Below are 26,744 nucleotides of genomic sequence, written 5' to 3' on the forward strand. Positions count from 1 at the left end.
TTTGAGTGTCACATTGAGTTTTTTCTCTGTGGTTTTTAGGGAAAAGGTTTATCTCAGGTTTAGGGATAGTGGACCAATTTTGGAAGAGCTACTCATTAGAATGAGAGGAATCACTTATAAATATAGGTATATTATTAGTTCTTTTGGTTGTTATGTTATTTAGAAGAATGTAAAATCATAACGTAATTGATTTAGAAGATATACGTTGGGACATTCCTGTAGAAAAGCCAAATTTTCTAAAACCAGGAATATTTGATTTCCAAATTATTTCAGGATATGCATTAATTTCAATATTATTATTATTAATATCATAACTATGATGTATATATTTTCCCCCTTTTGCTTCATGGTAACTTTGGAAAGAAAACATTTTGAGAATATATTGATAATAATAGCACAGTGACAGTGGACAATTTTGTTTTAAAAGTAGTATTATTTTTATTTTAGCACAAATACAATAAATGAGTACCATAAGAATCACAGTTTCTTCTTTTTTAAGAGCTATAGGCTTCATTTGGTGGTTTTTATGTAAAAGTACATCTCTCTAGTATCTTTATACATTTCTTAATCTTTAGTACTGTAAAGCTGCTGTCCAAAAATGAAAATAATTTATTACCAGATATATACTGAATGTTTATGAAACACCTCTACAAGGTGTACTAAGTCTTTTTGCACATACTAAGTAACTTTTTCATTATAGTCTTTCCCTAGAGTATAACAAAAATGTGTCTGGATTACTGACCTTTTCTCAAAAAACCAGTGCTCCCCATATGTTTTGTACAGAACAGGGAGAGAAGTTACCTCAATAATTATCGCTATAGTGCCATGTTGTAGCACTTTGTGATTCAGAGCTCCTGAGTCATATTTCTTTATTCCTCCTTCTTTCTGGACTGTTAGTTCATCATCATTTCAACTGTAGAAATAAATGTAACTGCAAAGCCTGAAAGTGAAATGTTGAGCCTTCTCCAGATTCTAAAATAACTAACAAGGAAAACAATACTAGCAAACATTTGCTGAGAGCTTACTTTATGCTAAGAATGCCTCTAAGGATCAATACATTATTCCTCAAAATAATCAGATAAGGTACTATTTCCATTCATTCCATTTTACAATAAAAAACTGTGAACTAGGAAGAATGAAAAACAGGCAGCAAATAAGTGTCAGAGTCAGGATTCAAACCAAGGCAATTCACTTCCACACTTTTAACTGTTACTTCACTAATAAAAGATCAACATCCATTTCTGGGCTACTACTCCTCATCCCTGCCTGGATGTATCTCTGAACCTCATCATAGATATACCAGATATCTCTGGGTTATGACAGCATTTTAAAACTTATTAAAAATTCTTTACTGGATGATTCAAGCTTTGAACACTCAAATCATTTATTTATTTCTTCTCTTCTTTCTCTTTCTTTGCCTTAGGGACTTAACTAATTCTACTCTTTAGGCTTTAATGTTTCTCCTTCCCCATCTTTTCTCTCTTAGCTTGAAATTCTATTCATTTAACAAATTCTAGCCCATAAGCTCTCTATAATTGTCCCTAAAGAAAATAATGTATTTTCTTTCCTTTATGTGGCATTCATTTATACCATCTGCATGAAAATTTCACACATTTATCTTTTCTGGTTTGTTGTATAAATGAATGTCTCTTTGGTTTTCCTTTAGGTATACAGAGAATGTGATGAGGTTATCAACCATTCTACGTGATCAGCCTATGAAGCTCTTGGACTGAGCAGTCTTCTGGATTGAGTTTGTCATGTGCCACAAAGGAGCCAAGCACCTGTGGCCAGCTGACTACCTCAACTGCTTCCAGTACCACTCTCTGGATATGACTGGGTTCCTGCTGGCCTGTATGACAACTGTTATTTTCCTTCTCATAAAAGGTTGCTTGCTTTGCTATCAAAAGTTTGTTAAGACAGGAAAGAAAAAAAAGAGGGAGTAGACTGTGAGATCTCAGGCTAGCAGACATGATAGTGTTATTCCATTTAATTCAACCACTATGGATCAAGTTGTGACAAGATTTTCCTCCGTATTTGACAAGAACTGTGTTTTCCTGTTTTACCCAAAATTTTAATCTTGATTGAATATATTGTGTTAGTTAATCCACTCAATTCTAAGGATGAAAATAATCCTGTGTATTTCTTGATAAACACTTAAATATTCCTCTTGAAATGATCAGTTCTGTTCATCAAACCAAAGAAAAACGGTACCTAAAAATATAAGGTGGATTATAGTCAATTTAAAATTCTAATTTCATAAATCTTTCAGTAATTAATTCTACTTTTAAAAATGCTGATTTATGTATAATCTTATTTTGGGGGGCTCCAAAATCACTGCAGATGGTGACTGCAGCCATGAAATTAAAAGACGCTTACTCCTTGGAAGGAAAGTTATGTCCAACCTAGATAGCATATTGAAAAGCAGAGACATCACTTTGCCAACAAAGGTCCGTCTAGACAAGGCTATGGTTTTTCCTGTATCACATATGGATGTGAGAGTTGGACTGTGAAGAAGGCTGAGCGCCGAAGAATTGATGCTTTTGAACTGTGGTGTTGGAGAAGACTCTTGAGAGTCCCTTGGACTGCAAGGAGATCCAACCAGTCCATTCTGAAGATCAGCCCTGGAATTTCTTTGGAAGGAATGATGCTAAAGCTGAAACTCCAGTACTTTGGCCACCTCATGAGAAGAGTTGACTCACTGGAAAAGACTCTGATGCTGGGAGGAATTGGGGGCAGGAGGAGAAGGGGACGACAGAGGATGAGATAGCTGGATAGCATCATTGACTCGATGGACGTGAGTCTGAGTGAACTCCGGGAGTTGGTGATGGACAGGGAGGCCTGGCGTGCTGCGATTCATGGGGTTGCAAAGAGTCGGACACGACTGAGCAACTGAACTGAACTAAACTTACAACAAAAAAGAAAATTACAGGTGAATATCTTTGATGAATATTGATGCAAAAATCCTTTTAAAATATTAGCTAACAAAAAAATTAGTAAACTGAACTCAATTATACATAAAAAAATCACACACCATGATCAATTTGGATTTATTCTAAGATTACAAAGATGGCTTAACATATGAAAGTCAATGTGATACACTACAGTAACAAAAGGCAAGATAAAAATCACACAAATATCACCAATTTGATAAAATTCAGTATCTCTTCATGACAAAAACTCTCATCAAAGTGGGTACAGAGGAAACATATTTCAACATAGGGGCTTCCCCAGCGACTCAGGGATAAAGAATCAGCCTGCAATGCAGGAGACACAGGACACACGGGTTGGAACCCTGGGTCAGGAAGATCCACTAGAAGAAGGAATGGCAACTTACTTCAGTACTCATGCCGAGAAAATCCCATGAACAGGCAGGCTACAGTCCATGGGGTAGCAAAAAGAGTCAGACACAACTGAGCAATGGAGCATATTCAACATAATTAAGGGCATTTATGACAACTGAGCGACTTCACTTTCACTTTTCACTTTCATGCATTGGAGAAGGAAATGGCAACCCACTCCAGTGTTCTTGCCTGGAGAATCCCAGGGATGGGGGAGCCTGGTGGGCTGCCGTCTATGGGGTCGCACAGAGTCGGACACGACTGAAGCGACTTAGCAGCAGCAGCAGCAGCATGACAACTGAGCAACTTCACTTTCACTTTTCACTTTCATGCATTGGAGAAGGAACTGGCAACCCACTCCAGTTTTCTTGCCTGGAGAATCCCAGGGACGGGGGAGCCTGGTGGGCTGCCGTCTATGGGGTCACACAGAGTCGGACACGACTGAAGTGACTTAGTAGTAGTATGACAAACCTACAGCAAACAGATTAATAAATAATAAAGCAAAACACAATAAGATATGTCTGTATCACAAAGCTGAATTTGGAGTTGAAAAATAAATTGAAAACTGGTATAACAGACAATAGTACTTCAAATTTTTCATTCATTAACGTCCCAAAGGTTTTTGCATCCTTGGGCCCAGCATTATAATAAAGTTCAGGTGAACAGAGGCATGTGTGGGTGCTCAGTTATGTACGACTCTGTGATCCAATGGACTGTAGTCCGCCAGGCTCCTCTGACTATGGGATTTCCTAAGCAAGAATACTGGAGTGGGTTGCCATTTCGTTCTCCAGGGGATTTTCCTGATCCAGGGAATGAACCTGTACCTTCTGCATTGGCAGGCAGATTCTTTACCACTGTGTCACCTGGGAAACCAAATAAAAGGCACAGCTTGTCTTTAAAATGAAGTTCATAGAAGTGGTAGTAGATAGAGCTCCTGACAAAGATGAATAAAAGTTAGGTCCCCTTGGGTCTGCAGCACCCCTGGTGGTCACTTCTTTTTGTTTTCACACTTGAAACTAAAAAAAGAAAAAAAAAAAAGAAAGAAAGAAAGAAAGAAACTGGGGGAAAAAAAAAAAAGAAACTAATAATTTATTTATCTATTTTAATTATAATGCAATAAAAATTATTTTGAGACTGAATTTTAACTGCAAGTGGAGTAGGGAAATGGAGGAAGAAAAAAAACAAGAGATGGAGAAAGTCTAGCCCTTAAGTAATCTCATATGTTCTTTTAGATTACTCTTCCTGGGAACTCCCTGGTGGTCCAGGGGTTAAGAATCTGCCTTCCAATGTGAGGGATGTGTGTTCGATCCCTCATCTGGGAAGTAAGATCTCACCTGTCCCAGGCATAAAGCCCCTGTATGACTCAACTAGAGAAAGCCTGCATGCAGTAAAGACTCAGTGCAGCCAGAAAAAGAAAAAAACATAATCTTCCTAATTTCTTTTAATTTCCAGTTTTAACTAGTTTATCCTATCATCTGTTACATAAAATCCAGACTGATTACAAGGCTTTCTACACCTGCCCTCTAGCCTTATCTCTTACCTTTTTGGCCTTGTCTTGTATCTGACATGACTGAGCGACTGAGCTGAATTGAACTGTATGCCTCAACTTCATTTCCTCTAGCCAGACTGATCTACTCGCTGTGCCTCCAAACATTTCATATTCACCTTCCATGTAAATATTCATACTGTCTTTTATTTCTGGAATGATGCCCAGAATAATGTTTTCTCTTTTTTCAACTTTTCAAATCCTGCCTCTCTCTCAAAACCCAATTCAAATTTCATCTTCCTCTTACATCAACCAAAAATGATGACTTTCTTCTTTAATGTCCAAATGTATGGTAGAATAGACTAGATTTTCTACGTAATAGCTAGCTCAGCCTAGGTTACGGGAAATCCATTATGTTGGACCTAAAGGTGAGCCGAATATGCCATCCCAACCTATGCCAACTTTGGCATGTTACTTTGAATTAAATACTTAGGAAAGTAAAGTTACTTAGGAGAAAACTGGTATAAGGATACTCTGACTTTCCTCTGTCCCCACTGATAGCAGGAAATAAATCGCCCTGTGAGGCTACCCTCTATTCCAGGAGAGTGGAAGGCATACTTATCAACAGAGATAAGGAATTTAGGGCTAAGATTATTTAAACAAAACTTGTTACTTTTTCATGAATTTGCTATGCCAAGGGCAAACCCCTTTACCTTGTCAATTATTCATCAAGGTATTATTTCTTTGTCTAAAAGGTATAACATCTGCCTGTCTGGTCAATTCTTTGAGTCTCATATTTTTATGGGCTCTCATATATACAAAATTAAATGTTTTTCCCTGTTTATCTGTCTTACGTAAATTTAATTATTAGATCAGACAATGAACCCGAAAGAGAAGGAAAGTTTTCCTCCCCTAAAAGCCCACATAAGCTTTCATCTCTGAACCGATCACCAATCTGTTCAAACATCCATCAAACCAGCACTAGAGTGACCAGATAATTGGTGTCTCCTCTATGATGGATATTAAATCGAACAATCCAAAATAAATGGAAATACAGTATTTTATTGATTTAACTGGCAAATCTCTATTAATATGATCGCCCATTTTTTTGTATAGTGGTTTTGATTTGTTTTTATCCATTCAAGTCTCTTTTATGTACGTACTGAACTCCTTTTCTATTGTGATGCTTTTCTATTGACTCTTCCTTGGCTTAGAGAAGGTATGAAAGGTCAATTTGTCATTTGGAAAAACAAAAAATCTAGAATCCCAGAGTCATGGTTGACCATGAGTGAAAGTGACTGGCAAAGAAACAAGACTCACAAAAGACAGATTAACTGGTAAAAATTAACCAGAAATTCAAGGTCAGAGAAGTTGGGCTTTGGAGCTGGGTTGATCAGTCATAATGAGGACATGCAGGTTACATGACCCAAGAAAGAATGAAATAAAAAGGAAGGCAAACACATTGAATCAGATCACAAATAATGCAATGTAGCACAGGATGGGTAAGTATGGCCAGGAAAATAATTAGGAACATGAGAACTTTAAAAGCACCACAGATAATCAGGAGAGCTCTGATATAATGTATTAGCAAATAAACACATATTCTAATCACTTTACTGAAAACTCCTAGAGCCTTCAGGTCTAGAGGCTCTATCTGTTAAGATTCAGTCAGAAAAACAGAAAATTCACTAATTCTCTCTACAACTTATCATATTCATTCTTCTCTTCATCCATTCAGTTCCATGTTAGTTCATATAATCAATGAATATATTTCTGATTTCTAGAATTTCTAATGGTTCTTTTTATAGTCAACTTCCCACCCCAACCCATTCTTACCTGCACTTTCATCTCTGAATAGTCTAAACATGCTTTTCTAAATAAAAAAATTTACTGACATACAGTTGATTTACAATGTTAATTTCTGGTGTACAGCAAAGTGATATATATATATATAATAGACATATTATATCTTGTAAATAAACTATATATATATTCTTTTCCATTATAGTTTATTACAAGATACTGAATACAGCTCCCTGTGCTATATAGTAGGACCTTGTAGTTATCTATTTTATACATAGCAGCTTGTACTTTGTATCTGCTAATCCCCAAATCCTAATTTATCCTTTCCCCCACTTCTACTTTGGTAACCATAGATTTGTTTTCTATGTGAGTCTGTTTCTGTTTTGGTAAACAAATTTGTATTATTTTTTAGATTCCACATATAAACAGTATCAAATGATATTTATCTGACTTAGTTCACCTAGTACAATAATCTCGAGGTCCATCCATGTTGTTGCAAATGGCATTATTTCATTCTTTTCATGGTTGAGTGGGGCTTTCTAAGTGGCTCAGTGTAAGAGAATCTGGCTGCCAATTCAGGAGACTCAGATTCAACCCCTAGGTTGGGAAGATCCCTTGGAGTAGGAAATGGCAACCCACTCTTAATATTCTTGCCTGGAAAATTCCATGGACTAAGGAACTTGGCAGGCTACAGATGGATGGGGTCACAAAGAGTAGGATATAACTGAGCATGCATGCACTTATGGCTGAGTAATATTCGACTATATGTGTGTGTGTGTGTGTGTGTGGGTGTGCATGCACACACCACATCTTCTTTATCCATTCATCCTCCAGTGGACCTTTAGGTTGCTTCATCTTTGCTAAATAGTGCTGCTATGAATACTGGAGTGATTCCATCTTTTCAAATTACAGCATTTTCAGATAAGACATTCCCTTTTAATTATTTTTTAAATTTTATTGAAGTCAGAGATGTTTCTATAAATACTTTAGAATTCATTGAGATTTCATTTGTGACCCTGAACAAGGTCAATCTTATCAAATGTTTCATGTGTGTGCTCTTGAAAAGAATGTATATACTCTATATGGAGCTACAGAATTCAACGGATGAAATTTGTTTTCTCAAAACAATCAAGTTTCATACTAATTTTTGTTTGCTTGATCAATTTCCAAGAGTACATTAAAATATCACAATTCTTACATGTTAATTCTTAGTCAGTTACTTCTACCCATAGAAATGTTTGTGTTTATCACGTTTTATTTTTCGGTTTTCATTCTACTTGTTTGAAATTAATAGTATTACATGAATTTTTATTTCATTAGTATTAGAATGTATATGTTTAATAATATATACATAATTTTAAGTAATCAAAAAAGAAAGTTCCAGAAAAACATCTATTTCTGCTTTATTGACTATGCCAAAGCCTTTGATTGTGTGGATCACAATAAACTGTGGAAAATTCTGAAAAAGATGGGAATACCAGACCACCTGATCTGCGTCTTGAGAAACCTGTATGCAGGTCAGGAAGCAACAGTTAGAACTGAACATGGAACAACAGGCTGGTTCTAAATAGGAAAAGGAGTACATCAAGGCTGTATATTGTCACCCTGTTTATTTAACTTATATGCAGAGTACATCATGAGAAATGCTGGGCTGGAAGAAGCACAAGCTGGAATCAAGATTGCTGGGAGAAATATCAGTAACCTCAGATATGCAGATGATACCACCCTTATGGCAGAAAGTGAAGAAGAACTGAAGAGCCTCTTGATGAAAGTGAAAGAGGAGAGTGAAAAAGTTGGCTTCAAGCTCAACATTCAGAAAATTAAGATCATGGGCATCCAGACCCATCACTTCATGGCAAATACATGGGGAAACAGTGGAAACAGTGGCTGACTTTATTTTTCTGGGCTCTGAAATCACTGCAGATGGTGACTGCAGACATGAAATTAAAAGACGCTTACTCCTTGGAAGGAAAGTTATGTCCCACCTAGACAGCATATTCAAAAGCAGAGACATTACTTTGTCAACAAAGATCCGTCTAGTCAAGGCTATGGTTTTTCCAGTAGTCATGTATGGATGTGAGAGCTGGACTATAAAGAAAGCTGAGCACTGAAGAATTGATGCTTTTGAACTGTGGTGTTGGAGAAGACTCTTGAGAGTCTCTTGGACTGCAAGGAGATCCAACTAGTCCATCCTAAAGGAAATCAGTCCTGGGTGTTCATTGGAAGGACAGATGTTGAAGCTGAAACTCCAATATTTTGGCCACCTGATACGAAGAGCTGACTCATTTGAAAAGATTCTGATGCTGGAAAATATTGAAGGCAGGAGGAGAAGGGGATGACAGAGGATGAGATGGTTGGATGGCATCACTGACTCAATGGACATGAGTTTGGGTGGACTCAGGGAGTTGGTGATGGACAGAGAGGCCTGGCATGCTGAGGTTCATGGTGTCGTAAAGAGTTGGACACAACTGAGTGACTGAACTGAACTGACTGAATTCATTTTAAATTTTAAAAATAATTGTACAGTACAGAAACCTGCAAACATCATCTTAACCAAGTGATCAAAGATAGTGTCACCATTAATGAGACACAGAAATATCCTGTGTCTCCTGAAAATGATATCCTGAGAAAAGCACATCACTGCAGTATTATTGCCAAAAATACATAATTTGAAATGAATCATAAGTAAACATCAAGGAAACCTAAATTAAGGGTCATCCTATAAAATAATTGGCCAATAAATTTATCAAGTGTCAAATTTAAGAAAGACCAAAAAAAAAAAGTGACAAATGGACTATCTAAGATTAAAAGATTAATTATCTAAGATTAAAAGAGACAAAAAAAAATCACAATGGTGTGATCACTCATCTAGAGCCAGACATCCTGGAATGTGAAGTCCAGTGGGCCTCAGAAAGCCTCACTACGAACAAAGCTAGTGGAGGTGGTGGCATTCCAGTTGAGCTATTCCAAATCCTCAAAGATGATGCTGTGAAAGTGCTACACTCAATATGCCAGCAAATTTGGAAAACTCAGCAGTGGCCACAGGACTGGAAAAGGTCAGTTTTCATTCCAATCCCAAAGAAAGGCAATGCTAAAGAATGCTCAAACTACCGCACAATTTCACTCCTCTTACATGCTAGTAAAGTAATACTCAAAATTCTCCAAGCCAGGCTTCAGCAATACGTGAACTGTGAACTTCCAGATGTTCAAGCTGGGTTTAGAAAAGGCAGAGGAACCAGAAATCAAATTGCCAACATCTGATGGATCATCGAAAAAGCAAAACAGTTCCAGGAAACATCTATTTCTGCTTTATTGACTATGCCCAAGCCTTTGACTGTGTGAATCACAATAAACTGTGGAAAATTCTGAAAGAGATGGGAATACCAGACCACCTGACCTGTCTCCTGAGAAACCTGTATATAGGTCAGGAAGCAACAGTTAGAACTGGACATGGAACAACAGGCTGGTTCCAAATAGGAAAAGGGAGTAGGTCAAGGCTGTATATTATCACCCTGCTTATCTAACTTATATGCAGAATACATCATGAGAAACGCTGGGCTGGAGGAAGCACAAGCTGGAATCAAGATTGCCAGGAGAAATATCAATAACCTCAGATATGCAGATCACACCACCTTTATGGCAGAAAGTGAAGAAGAACTAAAGAGCCTCTTGATCAAAGTCAGAGTGGGAAAGTTGGCTTAAAGCTCAACATTCAGAAAACTAAGATCATGGCATCCGGACACATCACTTCATGGCAAATACATGGGGAAACAGTGGAAACAGTGGCTGACTTTATTTTTCTAGGCTCCAAAATCACTGCAGACATGAAATTATAAGACGCTTACTTCTTGGAAGGAAAGTTATTACCAACCTAGACAGCATATTCAAAAGCAGAGACATCATTTTGTCAACAAAGATCCGTCTAGTCAAGGCTATGGTTTTTCCAGTAGTCATGTATGGATGTGAGAGCTGGACTATAAAGAAAGCTGAGCACTGAAGAATTGATGCTTTTGAACTGAGGTGTTGGAGAAAACTCGAGAGTCCCTTGGATTGTAAGGAGATGCAACTAGTCTATCCTAAAGGAGATCAGTCCTGGGTGTTCATTGGAAGGACAGATGTTGAAGCTGAAACTCCAGTACTTTGGCCACCTAATGCAAAGAGCTGACTCATTGGAAAAGACCCTGATGCCGGAAAATATTGAAGGCACGAGGAAAAGGGGAAGACAGAGGGTGAGATGGTTGGATGGTATCACAGACTCAGTGGACATGGGTTTGGGTGGATCAGGGAGTTGGTGATGGACAGAGAGGCCTGGCGTGCTGTGGTTCATGGGGTCGCAAAGCGTCGGACACGACTGAGCAACTGACTGAACTGAAGGGTGTAACAACCTAATGCTAAGATTAAAAGATTATCTAAGATTAAAAGAGACTAAGAAGATGTGACAACTAAATGCAATCTATGAACCTGGACTGGATCCTCATGTAGAAAAAGTTAGAAATAGAAAAATCTGTAGCTAGACTGTTAACACTGTGGTTTCTACATTCTACCTACCCTCATTTTCCACCCCCACGCACCAACTCCCAGAATTAGAGTTCTTTTGTAAAGAAATTGAAAAATTGTCCAGGGAGAAATAAAGTACCTAAAATCAGTGTAACACATCAAAGTAAATCCTTTCTCGTTCTGACACATATGAGTCCCTTGAGTCATATCTAGTAATACACACCCAGCATAAAAATCAAAGCCAGAAGATTAGCAAATCCTTTACAAGTACAGAGTGTTCCCAGTGATTTGTTTGATCTATTGCTCATTCTTAAATATGAAGAGACAAGCAAAGATCAGAAAACATTTATGGATAGCTTATAAAATGCCAGATTAAAGCCAGCACGCACACACACACACACACACACACACACACACAGACACACACACCAGAATAAACATAATGAACAAATGAGAATTTTAAAAAATAAAGTTTAACCTTATTTAGTAACCTCTGCTGCTGCTCCTAAGTTGCTTCAGTTGTGTCCGACTCTGTGCGACCCCAGAGACGGCAGCCCACCAGGCTCCCTCGTCCCTGGGATTCTCCAGGCAAGAACACTGGAGTTGTTGCCATTTCCTTCTCCAATGCATGAAAGTGAAAAGTGAAAGGGAAGTCGCTCAGTCATGTCTGACTCTTCGCGACCCCATGGACTGCAGCCCAAACAGGCTCCTCCGTCCGTGGGATTTTCCAGGCAAGAGTACTGGAGTGGGTTGCCATTGCCTTCTCCTTAGTAACCTCAGAGGTCGTCAAAAATTTCATTCATAATTACTGCAAAATGAAATGAGGAAAAAGGGAGGGCTCTGGTGTATTTCACACCTCTATGTCCTATCTCCTACCTTTTTAAACCGATTTTGCTCACTAGCTTTTGCTGTGCCCAGGAGCTTCTGCAGTTATAATTGGATAGTACAGATCTCTCCCTTTGTACACAAGAGCTTCTTTAACACCACTGCATGCAACTGCTGAAGGAACGCATCTCACACAAGCATAATCTAGCAGAATGTTGGATAGGCGCCCTCTCCCATCGTTCAGGTGGTCATTTGTGAGTATATTATACATGGCTTCTTACTGGGTCCCAGTGGACTTAGGTTCCACGTGCTCATTAGCTTCGTAATACATGTACTAACTTGTCTCGCTTCCTGTTTCATCCTTTCCTGTTCCCTACTCCTGTACCTTACGATTTCTCAAAATAAACTACTGCTTTCTGATCCTTATCTCAGGCTCTGTTTTCTGAGAATATACTGAAATAGGCTGCACCAGAACTGGCTCTAAAAAGCAGACCTGCACGGTAAGTTGTGGGAACTGGCTAACTCATTGATAACTAGCAATAACAATCTCACTCCTGATGACATGTGCAACACTGAGAGATCCTAGCATTTGGCAACATTATAATTTATAAGAATCATACAACCAGTGAGGTTATGTGGAGAAGATAAAAAGTATTCATTTATGGACAGTACACTGTGAAAGTGTTAGATACTCAGTCATGTCCAACTCTTTGCAACCCATGGACTATAGCCTGCCAGGCTCGTTTGTCCATGGAATTCTGCAGGGGTCCAGCCCCGGTGGATCCAGGGAATTCGAAGCGGGGACGGCGTTGGCAAGGATCAGGAAACAATTGCTTAATTAAACGTTAATTAAGGATATAAAGAGTGGTTAAATAAGGATAGCTCAGTGAGGAAGTTCAGTGGAGAAAAGAGGCTGAATAATTCAGCCAGAAGGTGAGATAAAGAACGACATGGGGAGACCAAGTTTCGGTGAACAAGGCCCGCACTTTATTTTCCAAAGCAGTTTTTATACCTTAAGTTATGCATAGAAGATAATGGGGGAAGGGGTAGAGTCATGCAGTAAGCCAGGCTTTCTTCCTGCAAACTTATCATATGCAAAAGTTTAGGTGATTTGCATCATCTTCTGGCCCAGAGGCCTGTTAACATTTTAAGACCCTTTCTTCAGAAAACTTATTTTTCTCTAAAGGTGATTAGTCAGGCCCCACCCTCCAAAAGTATTAGATAAAGTTGCATTACTACAGGGCAAAGGTGTGGTGGACTATAACAAGAAAAAGAATTAACTCAAGGGTCCAAGGTTACAAACATTAAAGCTACTACTTACACCAATTATATTAATCAATACACTGCCAGGGACACAGCAGGTAAGGGATATGGAAACTTAGCAGCAAACATTGGCCCAGAAAGTGAAAAACCCTTCACCAATACAATTTCTAATCAATCTTTTAACTACTCAAAGGAATCTGTAGACAGTTTAGAACTATCTTATGCCTCTCACAGTTGGGAGGCTCTGAACAATCACATGTGGCTGGAAGAACCTATTCAGGAGAGAGATGGTGGTGGGAGACAGCCCCCCGTAAAGTCAGAGGTGTAGGTGGGAGCACAAAGCAGTCAAGTAGGCAGACTCTGGTTTTGGGAGTAGATGCTCGAGAATTTCCAGGGGGACTCCTGAGGCTTGAGCCCGCCTTTGTGTATGTTGAGCCTCCTTCCTCATGACCTTTGCCACGGGTGGAGTTCCTCACGCTGGCTCCCAGCAGAATTCTCCAGGCAAGAATACTGGAGTGGGTAGACATTCCCTTTTCCAGGGGATCTTCCCAACCCAGGAATGGAAGCCGGGTCTCCTGCATTGCAGGTAGATTCTTTGCCATCTGAGTCACCAGATAATGCGTATGTGGAAATTACTATTGGTAATAATACAGTTTACAGAGTGACATGGGTTTTTTTTAAAACAAACAAAAAGTTTTAGAAGTCTTGTAAATGACAAACTCAGTTTAAGTAGACATCAAATCAAAATACACTGTGCAAGTCAGAAGTTCTCCTTGGCAGTGTTTAGCCTCTTTCTTCTGCAGCAGCAGAAAACCAGGCTTAGAATATAATTGCTAAGATAGAAGTCTACAGAGAAGACTCAAGCTCAACAGTTTTCCTACCAAAGTCAGGGTCTAGATAGAAAAATGGGGAACTCGTGAAACCTGGGTTGGGGGAGTAAGCCTGAAAATGCTCAATACCCAGGTTTTTCTAGGTTCTGCTTCTGGGGGTACAGTAGTGAAGACAGTTCTATCAGGGGTCACAGTAAAGTCACCACTGAACATAAAGCTATGAATATCACATTCTGGACTCTTCATACCAGTGACTCGGTGGGCAAAGAAAATAGTAACTGTTAGAGTGGACAATGGACCCTGATCCAAGTCAGGAGATAAGATCATAGTTACATGACAGGGAAAGAAGGGATTAATCTGAGACTCAGGATGCAGCGTGCTATGCTGTGTGCTAAAATCTATCAGTCATGTCCAACTCTTTGCAACTTCATGGACTATAGCCCTCCAAAGTCCTCTGTCCAAGGGGCTCTCCAGGCAAGAATACTGAATTGGCTGCCATACCTTCCTCCAGGGTATCTTCCTAACCCAGGGGTCGAACCTAAGTCTCTTACATCTCCTGCATTGGCAGGTGAGTTCTTAACCACTAGCACCACCTGCAGAGAAGGCAATGGCACCCCACTTCAGTACTCTTGCCTGGAAAATCCCATGGACAGAGAAGCTAGGTAGGCTGCAGCCCATGGGGTTGCTAGGAGTCGACACGAGTGAGCGACTTCACTTTCACTTTTCACTTTCATGCACCGGAGAAGAAAATGGCAACGCACTCCAGTGTTATTGCCTGGAGAATCCCAGGGACAGGGCAGCCTCGTTGGCTGCCGTCTCTGGGATCGCACAGAGTCGGACACGACTGAAGCAACTTAGCAGCAGCGTCACCATCTGGGAAGCCCCAGGATGCAAAGGGGTGCCTAAAATTTAGTGGGGTAGAACTCAGTGCTAGTGATAACCATGAACTGACAAGGGTAGGGTAGTTTGAGGGTCAAGGTTCATATCATCCCATCAGACTAGCAACTTAGAACAGCCAAAGTGCTGGCAAAGAGAGAAGTAAGAGAATCTGCAGTAAAGGAAGATAAAGAGACAAGCAAAGCTTTTTCTGAAGCAAAAGATAGTGGTCACAATTCCTCAGTGGAGGAATTGAGATAAAAAATACAGCTGATATGGAAAGCAGCAAAATTTTTTATGATGGTTGGGTCAATGAATTAAATATATGTACACATATCCTGATACTGGGAAAAATTGAAGACTGGAGGAGAAGGGGACGACAGAGGAAGAGAGAGTTGGATGGCATCACCAACTCAATGGACATGAGTTTGAGTCAACTGCGGGAGTTGGTGATGGACAGGGAGGCCTAGCGTGCTACACAGTCCACGGGGTCACAAAGAGTCAGACACGACTGAGCAACTGAACTGATATTAACTTGTAAAATGTACTGGTGAATATAAACGTTAGTGAAATTTATTACCAATTGGTTTAATCAAAGGCAATGCTGATTCAGAATCCAGGTTTCTTAATACATAAGTGTTCTTTCTTCTCAACCCCACTGCAGAGATTTAAAATAAATCCTTTTTTTGAAAGACTGAAAGGCAGGAGAAGGGGACGACAGAGGACGAGATGAATGGATTGCATCACCGAATGAATGGACATGAGTTTTTGAGAAAGCTCCAGGAGATGGTGAAGGACAGGGAGGCCTGATGTGCTGCAGTCCATGGGGTCACTAAGAGCTAGACACAACTGAGCAACTGAACAATATATATCTATTAGGCTGGTACAAATGTTAATTGTGGTTTTGGACTGTGAATTTTAAATCACTATAACTAGACTCAAACACATCTTTATTAATCAAAATAGGAACCACTGCAATCAACACATTTTTGCCAATGAGGAACAAGTTTGCTTATTCCTGTAGCACAAAAACCCATGCGTCAGGATTCAATGAACTCTTGGAAAGCATTTTCTACCTCCTGCTGGTTGTAGAAGCATTTTCCCTGCAAAAAGTTGTAAAATGCTTAAAGAGGTGGTAGTTGGCAAGAGGTCAGGTGAATAAGGTGGATGAGGCAAAACTTCATAGCCCAATTTTTTCAACTTCTGAAGCTTTGGTTGAGCGGTCAGACATTGTGGAGAGAACTGGGCCTTTTCAGTGCAGCTCATCAATCTGCTGAGCATACTTCTTGGATGTAATGGTTTTGCCAGGATCCAGAAGGCTGTAGTGGATCAGACTGACAACAGACCACCAGTAACCATGACCTTTTGGGCGTGCCAGTTTGGCTTTGTGAAGTGTTTTGGAGCTTCTTGGTCCAACCAGAGCTGGTTGTCGCATAAAAGCCATTTTGAACTCGAATTAGAAAATCGCTTGAATGTGCTTTTTGTCTAACATCATTTCTCTAGTCTAAATTAAACAGCTATAAATCTTCAGTAGAAACATAAAGCAAGAAATGTGCTAAAATGATGTAAACATAACATTTATTTAAGAATATATTTCAATATCAAACGACAAAGTTCAACAATGCAAAACCACAATTACTTTTGCACCAACCTAAATACTAATTGGGAGCGCATGGAAAAATATTCTAAATGTCAGTGAGAATATGAAAGCAGTAAACTGACAGTTTTAAAAATCATTCAACAGTGAAGTTCTTGTGTTCTTTTGACACCAATTATGAACATGATCTGGCACAGAATTATGACAGTGTATGAAAATGGAAAAATGTGATCAAACATGCAAATATCACAAATATTTAAATATTCAACATAACAAAGGCCAAAATGGTAACTTAAAATACAGTTCTTTCAGCCATCCTGGATCCTGTGGAGGCCTGCTCGGAGCAGGATGTCTAAAACAACAGATATGTCTGGAAGGCTGTGGTACAAGGCCATTTTTGGTGGCTAAAAGTGGGGTCTATGGAACCAGAGGGAGCACACAGCTCTGCTGAAAACTGAAGGTGTATATGCTTGGGATGAATTCTATCTAGGCAAGTGATCTGCTTATGTGCACAAAGCAAAGAACACCACAGTAACTCCTGGCAGATAACCTAACAAAACCAGAGTAATCTGGAAAAAGATAACTCACGCTCACAGCAACAGAGGCATGGTTCATGCCGAATTTCAAAGCAACCTTCCTGCTACTGGACGTAGAACCTGTGTGATGTTGCATCCTTCAAGTATTTAAACTTACTAAAAAGTAAATAAATAAACGTGGATTTATGAAAAAAAAGTTTAAATCTTTTTATTTTTTTAAATATAAACTTATTTATTTATAAACTATATTTTATATAGCTTGTTACTACTGAGAAGGATTAATGAGGGTTAATTTTAAAGGTGTATTTTAAAAGTAAAATAGGAAATATCTAACATCAAAGATGAACACAAAACCTGAAAAAAAAACAAAATAATCCTGTAACCAAAGTAGATCCAAAAATGCTACCAAATGAATACCTTAACCAAAATATCAATGAAATTCCACTATGTACCATTAGTTCTTATATTAGAAACAAAAGTAAACATTTATATATAATTGACCTAGGTTAATCATTTTCGATAAAATACGCAAAAAATACAAATGGGGGTCCCACAATTTCTAAGCACAAAGCATTCTTTTATGTCTACTAATAGGTTGGTCAAAAAGTTCATTTGGGTCTTTCCATAACATCATATGGAACACCCAAATGAACTTTTTGGCCAAATGAACTTTTTGGCCAACCCCATACATCATACACAAGAAAACAAACTTGCGTTCAGACAAGAAAGAAACACAAGAGATAAGTGTCAATCTTTACCAATTTATTTTATACAAAACAGTAGCAATGTAGAATATGGGAATTATCTTCTTCTGCCACACACGCAGGCTGTGAACATTCCAAGCCAATGTATACAGTTTGGAGGAGAAGGCTAAACCAATAGCATCAACCATGCTACTGAACATAAGAAGTTTTCCTATCTAAAAAGATTAAAAATTAGATAGCAATGTCTTCTTAATATTGCTCTCATCATTGAAGACGAAGAAAAATAAAAAGTGACTTTTTTAAGATTAAAAAAAAGAGGGAAAGGGAGAAACCAAGAGGCTGCTACAACACTGCCATAGAGTCAAACCATCATACTTCAATATTTGCATACTTGATAGCAGCATTATTTTTACTGAACCGTGTGCAACTACATTTAGAAATACATCAAAGCAAAATATCATGGCAGTCATCAATCAAGATCCAAAAGAAAGAAAATGAACAAAAAATAACTCTAGGATGAACACCCTATAAGCAGATGAAGATTTACAGAGACTGAATCAGTATCTACATTCTTGGACTGTTCCATTCTGTCCCAATAAAAGTGTCAACTCAAACTGTCAACTGTGCATTTTTGGAGGATTTGAGTTTTTCCAGTTCTTATTATACTGCATGCTTGGAACAAAGAGGGTCATAATAAATCCTTCTACACAATGAACTTTAAGTAGACAGTTGAAAATAAATTTACTACTTGTAAACACACACAAAAAGAAAAATACAAGATTCTGTATCTTTAAACAATCAGTGCTTCCAAAAGCGCATTATCTCCTATATCTACCTCTCTCCCCTCGGTCTCTGTCCCGATCACATAATCGCTCTCTTTCTCTTTCTCTATCACGTCCTCTATCTCGCTCTCTGTCTCTTCTGTTATCTCTAGGGCGGTCTCGTTCTCGCTCCCGATCTCTTTCACGGGGTCTACTTCTCCGGCCACTGACAACAGCCTGTGTTCGACGAAGGAAATCATCCACCCTCATATCATAATCATGCTAGGAAAGGTAAGAAATGGATAAGGTATGTCAAAAATCAAATGGAATTTATGAGTCCATTTACAGTAATTATTGTCTGGTAGAGAGAAGAATCTAAAGAAATACCCTAATGCATTAATTCACAGAAAGCAATTTTGACATTGTTTAGAAAAAGGATTCTGATGTCTTACTAATTAGACACAACAGATGATTTACTCAGATCTCATTAAAAAATCATTTCTTGTAGTCAGTTTTTAATTTCTCTAACCAATCTCTTTAATAAGATTTATGCCAAATAATCACCTAATTATGACCTCCAACTGCATGATGAATGACATCAATACATGGGGGCCACCTATGCTAAATGTCAATGTTTTTCTGCAACTGGTGGATTCTACTTAATTTTTCCTCCTTTGAGTCTACAAACTAAAGCAAACCAACTGCGCCCTCTAAAGGTGAAATTGGGAATTCTCCCATTCCTGATTTTCTTTCAAACTAAATCACTGTTAACAATTTATGGAATTTGACAGAATTTTTTAAAAATATGTACTGCAATAAGACTGTGAAGTCTATTTCACACAGAGGTAATAATACATATAAGGCTGAGGAGGACAGTGAAGGGTAAGATAAGCAACTAAGTGAGGTGCAAGGTTGTCACTGTGGCTACTACTAAGCTTGACCCCTGCTCTAGAGTTCCTCTTTCAGTTCTCAACTCATCTTTACTTACTGAACTTTGTTTCTTCAAAAGTCAGCTCATAAGGTTCAAATTTTCACACTACCTTTCATATATTAAAAAGAAAGTGATTAAGTAAATACAAAATATATTACACATATGTATTAACCAGAAAGCTACTATATAATGGTGCATGAAGCACAACCTGTTAAAAAGGACAAGAACAGTTTAAGAGTCTCAGAAAAGCTTTTTGAAAATAATGTGATCATTTAAAAAAGGCATTTTCAAAAACACCACAAGCTAGCTATTCAACTAAGATTTCATCATACATTGGCTGTATACTTCTTTGAGTGGTGGGTGGAAAAAAAAAAAAACTACTAAAAGTCTACTGCTATTCAGTTGTGAAGTCACATCCGACTCTTTTTGTGACTCCATGAACTGCATGCAGCCTGCCAGGCTCCTCTGTCTACAGACTTTTCCAGGCAAGAATACTGGAGTAGGTTGCCATTTCCTTCTCCAAAAGTCTGTTTGTTAGAATTCTCAGATTGTTTTACTAAATATTAATGGTCCTAGTGTGACTTTATTTTGAAGGCTTAATAACTTCATGAGATAAGGAAATAAATGACAGATGAAAGGATCTCAAAGATAAGAAACTACCGCTCTGACTGGTTCTCAGACATGCATGCTCTTTATCATCTGGGAAGATAAAAAGAAGTTTATGTGGCCCAGCAGAGTCATCATGTGTGTAGCATTTAATAAACAAACTCAGCCCAACTATTATATTGAAGACCCAGAAATATTTACTCAAAAATAATCCACTTAAATAATCAAAGGGATTAGCCTAAACAATCTGCAGTAGAAATATGAAACCATTATCTATTAATCAACATAATCTGGTTGTTGTTCAGTCACTAAGTCATGTCAGACTCTTTTTGACCCCATGGACTGCAGCACACTAGGCTTCCCTGTACTTCACTATCTCCTGGAGCGTGCTCAAACTCATGACCATTGAGTTGGGATGCCGTCCAACTATCTCATCCTCTGTCGCCCTTTTCCTCTTGCCCTCAATCCTTCCCAGCATCAGGGTCTTTTCCAGTAAGTCAGTGTCCCCCACACTTAAATTATCTACAGGATTCTAAGTAGTTCCCTCACGCTTTTGCCTTCTTGTGCACTTACTACTCGTTTATCTCTGTATCTTGCTTCATGTGGTACTGGGTGATGTCCTGAATAGGGGGGATGAGCTTGAGGAGGCGGAGCATGGTGCTGATAGTAAGGATGGTGTGGAGGTTGTTCCATTCCAGGATAAGGAGTCTAAAAAATGAAAACCATTTCCATAAGCATCTAAAAAACATCCTTGTAACAAACCATTCTTAGAATTCCCTATCCAAACCACCCATCCCAAAGAATTTACTGTTGAAGCCATTTACTTTAATGACATTAGCATTCTTTAAAATACCCTCTTTATTTGCTTGTTGGAAAAAAAAAATGTGTGTAATAAACTCCTGAATATTTAAACCCCATCATCTAACATGTAACATTTATACTTACATACCATAAAATACCACTAGAAATCAAAAGCCTATCCTACAGAGTGATTACTATTCACTGTCCTAAGCACTTTACAAGTCTCATTTAATCCCCACAGCAACCCTACAGATAGCTACTACTAGAATTATAGGTAATAGTATTATTATGTAATCCTAGTTTACAAAAAGGGAAACTGGGGCACCAAATGGTTAGGTCACTTGCTCAAATTCACACTGCTACTAAAGAGGGTAGAAGTTAGACACAACATCAGACAATCTGACTCTAGAATCAGTCATGTTAATACTATGCACAAATGTATTTAAAGAGCTAATGCAATTATAAAATGAATAATGCAATTATAAATGCAATTATAAAATGAATGATGGAAAATCAAGGTAGTTCTCCCCCTAGTTAGGGCCAAGATATTACTATTATTTTTTAAATTTCATACTCTAAAGGAAAGAAATAATTCATCTGTCTGTATACAGTACCTTAAGTGAAACAAAAGTCAGATGAAAAGGCCACATTACAGGCAGCATTTTAAGATAAAAAGGTAAGAAACAATCAGAACAAATTAAACTTCTAAGTTGTTTTATTTTATTAGGAATTAATGCTTCAGCTATCTTTAATACTTTAAAATATACTTTAAGAAGAACATCCAGTTTTCTTAAAAAAAGAAAAAAATTAAAGTTTAGGAACAAGATTTAGTTAACCTTATTTAACATAGAGAATTTACTGAATATCAGGGTCAGGCACTATGCTAAACTTAACATGTATTTTGCAAACTTAGCTTCTTGACAATCCTACGAGGTTGACACTATTCCATTAAATTTTAAACTATACAAGCATAGGCATACTGTCCCAATTTATTCACTGATGCACACCCAGAGCAAACAGTGTCGTGCAGAGTAGGTACTAAATAGTTTGATGAGTCAAAGAATGAATGGATATCCAAATTTCACAGATAAGGAAAACTAAGACAAAAATGTATTATGAAACTTATCTAAAGTCAGAGCTGAGACGGGAAGGTATTTGAACCCTGAAGAGTTTACACTACTAGCCACCACAATAATAAATCATAACATTTATCAACTAAGCCTCCACTATTAATACAAATCCAATCATTCATTAGCCTTTACTTTAAAAACAGCATGCAATTTTCTTATCACCAGACTCCAAGTAAGCATTCAAAATGTATGGAACTGCAAATGAAATTATATAACTTGCAAAAACAGAATTAATACAAACCATTCCTTGCCAAGGTGGTGGTGGTCCCATGTTATGAAATTCCCTCACATAATCATTGTAGGACTAAAATGAAAGATGATAATGTCAATAAATAAAAACCCAGAACTTACAAAATAAAGCAGATACTGATTTTATGTGCATTAAATAAAAAAAAAGGAATGCTTACCCCATTTAAAAATACATCTCGGCGAACTCCTGAAAACCGTCTGTTGGGAATAAGATTTGTGAAACTAAATTCAGGTGGTTCATAAACTAGTTCCAAGAATGTAATTCAAAACTGAACAAAAATGAACCCAACTTACCTATCTACTTCCTGGTATCGTGGATCCTTTAAATACCCTGTTCAAACATCAAGCATTTTAGTATATCAAACTTATATTTTTTATTATGGCATCATAATTAAACATTCCTTACCACTCATTTCAATTCTTCCCATGATATAATAGTGAAGCTATTAAGTGATACTATTATCATACTGTTCCATTTTCAGATTTTCTTCTCGGATTACATGATAATTATAAAGTAACTAAATAACTTACTGATATCACAGAATTATAAACTGTTAGAGAGGTTTGCATATGGATCTTCTAAATCCACACCCCAATTCTTGCTAGACAGAAATTTCTTCATGCTGCACCATAGGAAGGTAAGGACAGAGGAATTATCTTGAGGACACTGTAATAGGTCTTCCTTAAAGCAAATGTTTACCTTCCACCTTGAGAATACATAAGCCTTGCTAAGTCAACCAAAGCTTTAAAAAATGCAAACTTAAGGGGAGAAAAACAAAATTAACGAAAGTTGTAAAAATTAAAATATATACATTTTAAATGAAAGAACCACGGTAATCAGAGAAATATTCTCCCCTCTTCTTCTCATAAGAACTTAGTAAATTAAAATGTGAAAAAGTTTAAGTGGCCAAGTTACTGGGGAAAATTTTACTTCTTCAGAATATCCCATTTTAGAGAAGAATGAGGCTTATCAAGCCATCTGTCATGTAACAATGCTGTAATGCTCCCTAACACCGACTTCCAAATGGTCTGATTTTTATAAGTGTATCACTGACTGTTTTAAATAAATATCTTCTCTTAACTACAGTGTGCCTTTTTCAACTCCAGTAAGGGAAAGGTTAACTGAAAAGCTGCTTTTAGATTACAAACCAAGCATTTCCCATTCCTCTCTAAAAATATGAAAATCAAAGATGTATTTAGAAAAATATAGCATAATTTCAATTTCCAATTAAAGCTCTCTACCACAGGAAATACTAAGTATCAAAGAGAATAAAAATCCTAATAAGAGTGTAAGTTCATTGCTTTCCCTAACTACATTTAATCTTAAAACACAAGTGCAGTTTCCATTTCCTACAATTTCAGGTCATTAATAGCTGCATCCTAAAGTTTTCTCACTTTTAAAACTATAGGGTCATGATAGAAGATTCTGTGCTGTTGTTGTTTTTAATAATTTCAAGTCAAATATCTGCAGGATTATAAAATATTAACCTGGTCTCTGATGAAACTCAGGGGCATAGTCAATCCTTGGTTTCTTTCTGCTGTTATGAATATCATAATCTTCTGGTCGACGCCTACATAAATTAGACACATTAGAAATTAAACCAAAAACTGCTAGGAGAACAAACAGCAAAGCAAGAGTTTCTGACAGAAATAAGTACAAAGAAAAGCTCATTATTTCCTTTAGAATAACAGCCTTGTCTTTGGTGGACAAACATCTTAAAATCTCTAAATTTTAATTCCTCAAATTCTTATACACCAATCTTTAGATGTATTGCTAGAAAGAAATATATTCTCTAATCCTTGTGCTATGATCAGACACTAAAAAGTAATCTGTTCAAAATACGTATATCACATTTTAGTTATCTAAACAAAAGTAAATGAGCTAAAGCTAATATAAATATCCAGTTTAACAATTAAAACATTTTTCTGAATAAAGTCTTCATTCAGGTAAAATAAAGGGGAAAAAAGTTCTCATCATTACACAACAGGTAACCCTAAAATCTATATATTTAAACTTATTAGTGTCATTTTAGGTTAAATCTGAATAAAATTATGTATTTCTTAAATATTTTTCTTCTGCTTTGTACAAAATTATACTTTTCACATGATCATACAGAAAATTTGATACTTATTAAAAGTTATTTTACAGGAAAGTTTTAAAAATGTTTAAATACTTTGAAAAACTAATTTCTGAAGTTAATAACATTTACAAATTGTGGGAATTTTTTCCCAGAAACAATGCCTTAAAATAAACTGGCAAATAATGGGGCAGAGTTTTAACAGAGTTTCATAATACAAATTCAAAATGTATTCTTTAGAAGGTGAAACTTTACTATCTGCAGCAGGCTGCTCTTCACTATCTTCCATAAATCTCAACGGTTAATGTAACCATTAAGGTTAATGTATATACATCATGAAATACACTTCATTATACTTAGCATTTAATAAAGAGCTATACAAAATAAAAAACAAAATTTCAGGTTTTTTAAGGTAATAATAAATATGTATTTTTACCCTTATTGTCAAAATCTCTGTAATAACCTGGGCATCACTAGCTTTCCAGTTATTTCTGAATGTTTACTGCTTTCATAAACTTCTGCAACACAAGTTCACTCAAACTACAAAGCTGCAATAAACCCAAGCCCCCCAACATAATAAAAACAGTTGCATCTACAATAAATAAGACTAAGAAAATTAAAAACTGGTTTAAAAAATAAACATACCGCTTTCCTGTAGTTTGGGGAGTGCATTTACGACCGGTATAAAACATGATAGTAACAGTTCATAAAGTAGTCCAACTACTGACTTTAAGCTGTAAGCCACATACAAATATGGAGGCCCTGGCAGGCTTGAGAGGAGTAGTGGTGTAATAAGTATAGTTTACAGTCCATTGCAAATCTGAGGTAAAAACTTCACTTGTATGTACTGTATTGCACTGGAAATCTCTTAGCTTAAAACTTCAAAAGACATCTTGGTGATCAGTCCTTTTAGGCCAAAAGTAAGGGGGCTCTGCCAGGTTTCCTCCTACCTACTTGACAGTGTCCTTCTTAAGCTCAAAGAAATGGGGACTCTTGTTGGATTATCTGTACCTACCACAGGATGTTTCCACCAAAAGGAAACTTAACCAAAGGTTTCATCCCATCAACCACACATCCAACAGTCTTTAGCAGAATATTTTAGATTTAGCTGTATGCAAATCTACTCAGGGTAAGGTGTTGGGTGAAGGGCTTAAATCAGTCCTTTGCAAAGACTTCTCCAATTCTGTAACAAGTTAAAACCCCTTTTCCTGGAAAATGCTGTTTAGTTCATAAAGTAGTGATCAACAACCATGGCGATCCTCTAAAAAACACTTTAAGTCCACAGGTACTGCCAGCATCTGGAAAAGCTGTAAACAGACACAGCAACAGCCCTTCTTTTTGGTTTGTTGCCGGGTCTCCCAGGGCCACTTGATCCCCTTTGGAAAGAACCTATTGTTTTCAGAAGCTCAGCAAGATGTGTGAATTCACGGGGTACATGTTAGACAATATTGAGAATGGGGTTAACACATCACGATGGTAAAATCTGAAATAGTCCCAACAATGCTCCTCTTGAATATCAAAATAACTTAAAATATTTTATCCTCTAATAAATGAGGCGTCATCTTCTGAAAAAATAATAGTGATCCTTTATAAAAGTCCCATATCTGATAAGGTTTATCCAGAGACACACCTGAAAGAAAAGGCTTTTTACAAAATATTAACAATTTTTGCAAATAAAGACTTCCTTCTCTTCCTCCTTTCTAGCCTGTTCTTAGCAACAAAGGCCTACCTCATTTCAATGGTATACATTGTTTTATCAGATTACTATCTAATCTAAACTGGTTATCACTCTTTAGCAGATAATTTTTTCTGCATAAGGAAAGATCCCCATTTTCCTCTTGAAAAATGACTGAGACCAAGGTGACCATCTGAAATCCTCAATGAAGCCACAAACTAGTCCATGCAGCTTGATTTGAGGATTTTCTCTTTCTTCTTTACCGCAGGACAAACTTTTGACGAATCATATTCCTCCATCATGTTATTCTGATATATGTGCCTATTATCAGTCCAAAGAACGTTTCTAACCTTCCCACATCCCGGACTGGTTCTCGACGGGATGGTCGTCCTCTTGATCGGGGCTGAGAATGCATTCTTCTCTTGTGACGCATTTTATGAATGACCTGATACAAGTCAATACTTTCATCAGGGGGAAATAGAAGACAAAGCTGGGTTCCACATTCAAGTTCAATTTCCTGGAATAAGAAAGCAGTAATTTACAAAATGAAAAAAAGGAGAAACTTTTGATAGACTTGTTGTATTTTCCTGATGTACAAAACAAAAATAGGCTAACTTGGAGGTTTCCTTCCCAAGGTTGATGATCACATGAGATTTCAATCAACTTCCTTGAAAGATTTTTAAAAACTTTTCAAAAGTGTTTCATGTATTTATGTAAGGGGAAAAATGGTTTCCCTGGTGGCTCAGACAGTAAAGAGT

General features: G+C 37.4%; 1 protein-coding gene and 1 pseudogene across 5 annotated transcripts in view; one reads left to right on the forward strand and one right to left on the reverse strand.

Moving 5' to 3' along the window:
* Window positions 1–16,881: 16,881 nt before the first annotated feature.
* Window positions 16,882–17,202, forward strand: LOC112586187 (annotated as a pseudogene).
* Window positions 17,203–17,792: 590 nt separating this feature from the next.
* YTHDC1 (YTH domain containing 1) overlaps window positions 17,793–26,744 on the reverse strand; it is a 38,447-nt gene continuing 29,495 nt past the window's right edge. For 3 of the 5 annotated variants that reach the window (XM_006078730.4, XM_025289983.3, XM_006078727.4), the window contains 7 exons: window positions 26,337–26,503; window positions 23,722–23,804; window positions 22,528–22,564; window positions 22,392–22,455; window positions 22,226–22,288; window positions 20,627–20,761; window positions 17,793–18,798 (listed from right to left, as the gene is read on the reverse strand). In XM_006078730.4, coding sequence (XP_006078792.2) covers window positions 18,574–18,798; window positions 20,627–20,761; window positions 22,226–22,288; window positions 22,392–22,455; window positions 22,528–22,564; window positions 23,722–23,804; window positions 26,337–26,503 — 774 coding nt within the window. In that variant the 3' untranslated portion in view covers window positions 17,793–18,573. The remainder of the gene's footprint in view (window positions 18,799–20,626; window positions 20,762–22,225; window positions 22,289–22,391; window positions 22,456–22,527; window positions 22,565–23,721; window positions 23,805–26,336; window positions 26,504–26,744) is intronic. The other 2 variants (XM_006078729.4, XM_006078728.4) reach the window with 1 other exon arrangement.

Source organism: Bubalus bubalis, chromosome 7 (genome assembly GCF_019923935.1).
Source record: "Bubalus bubalis isolate 160015118507 breed Murrah chromosome 7, NDDB_SH_1, whole genome shotgun sequence".
Classification (NCBI taxonomy): Eukaryota; Metazoa; Chordata; class Mammalia; order Artiodactyla; family Bovidae; genus Bubalus; species Bubalus bubalis.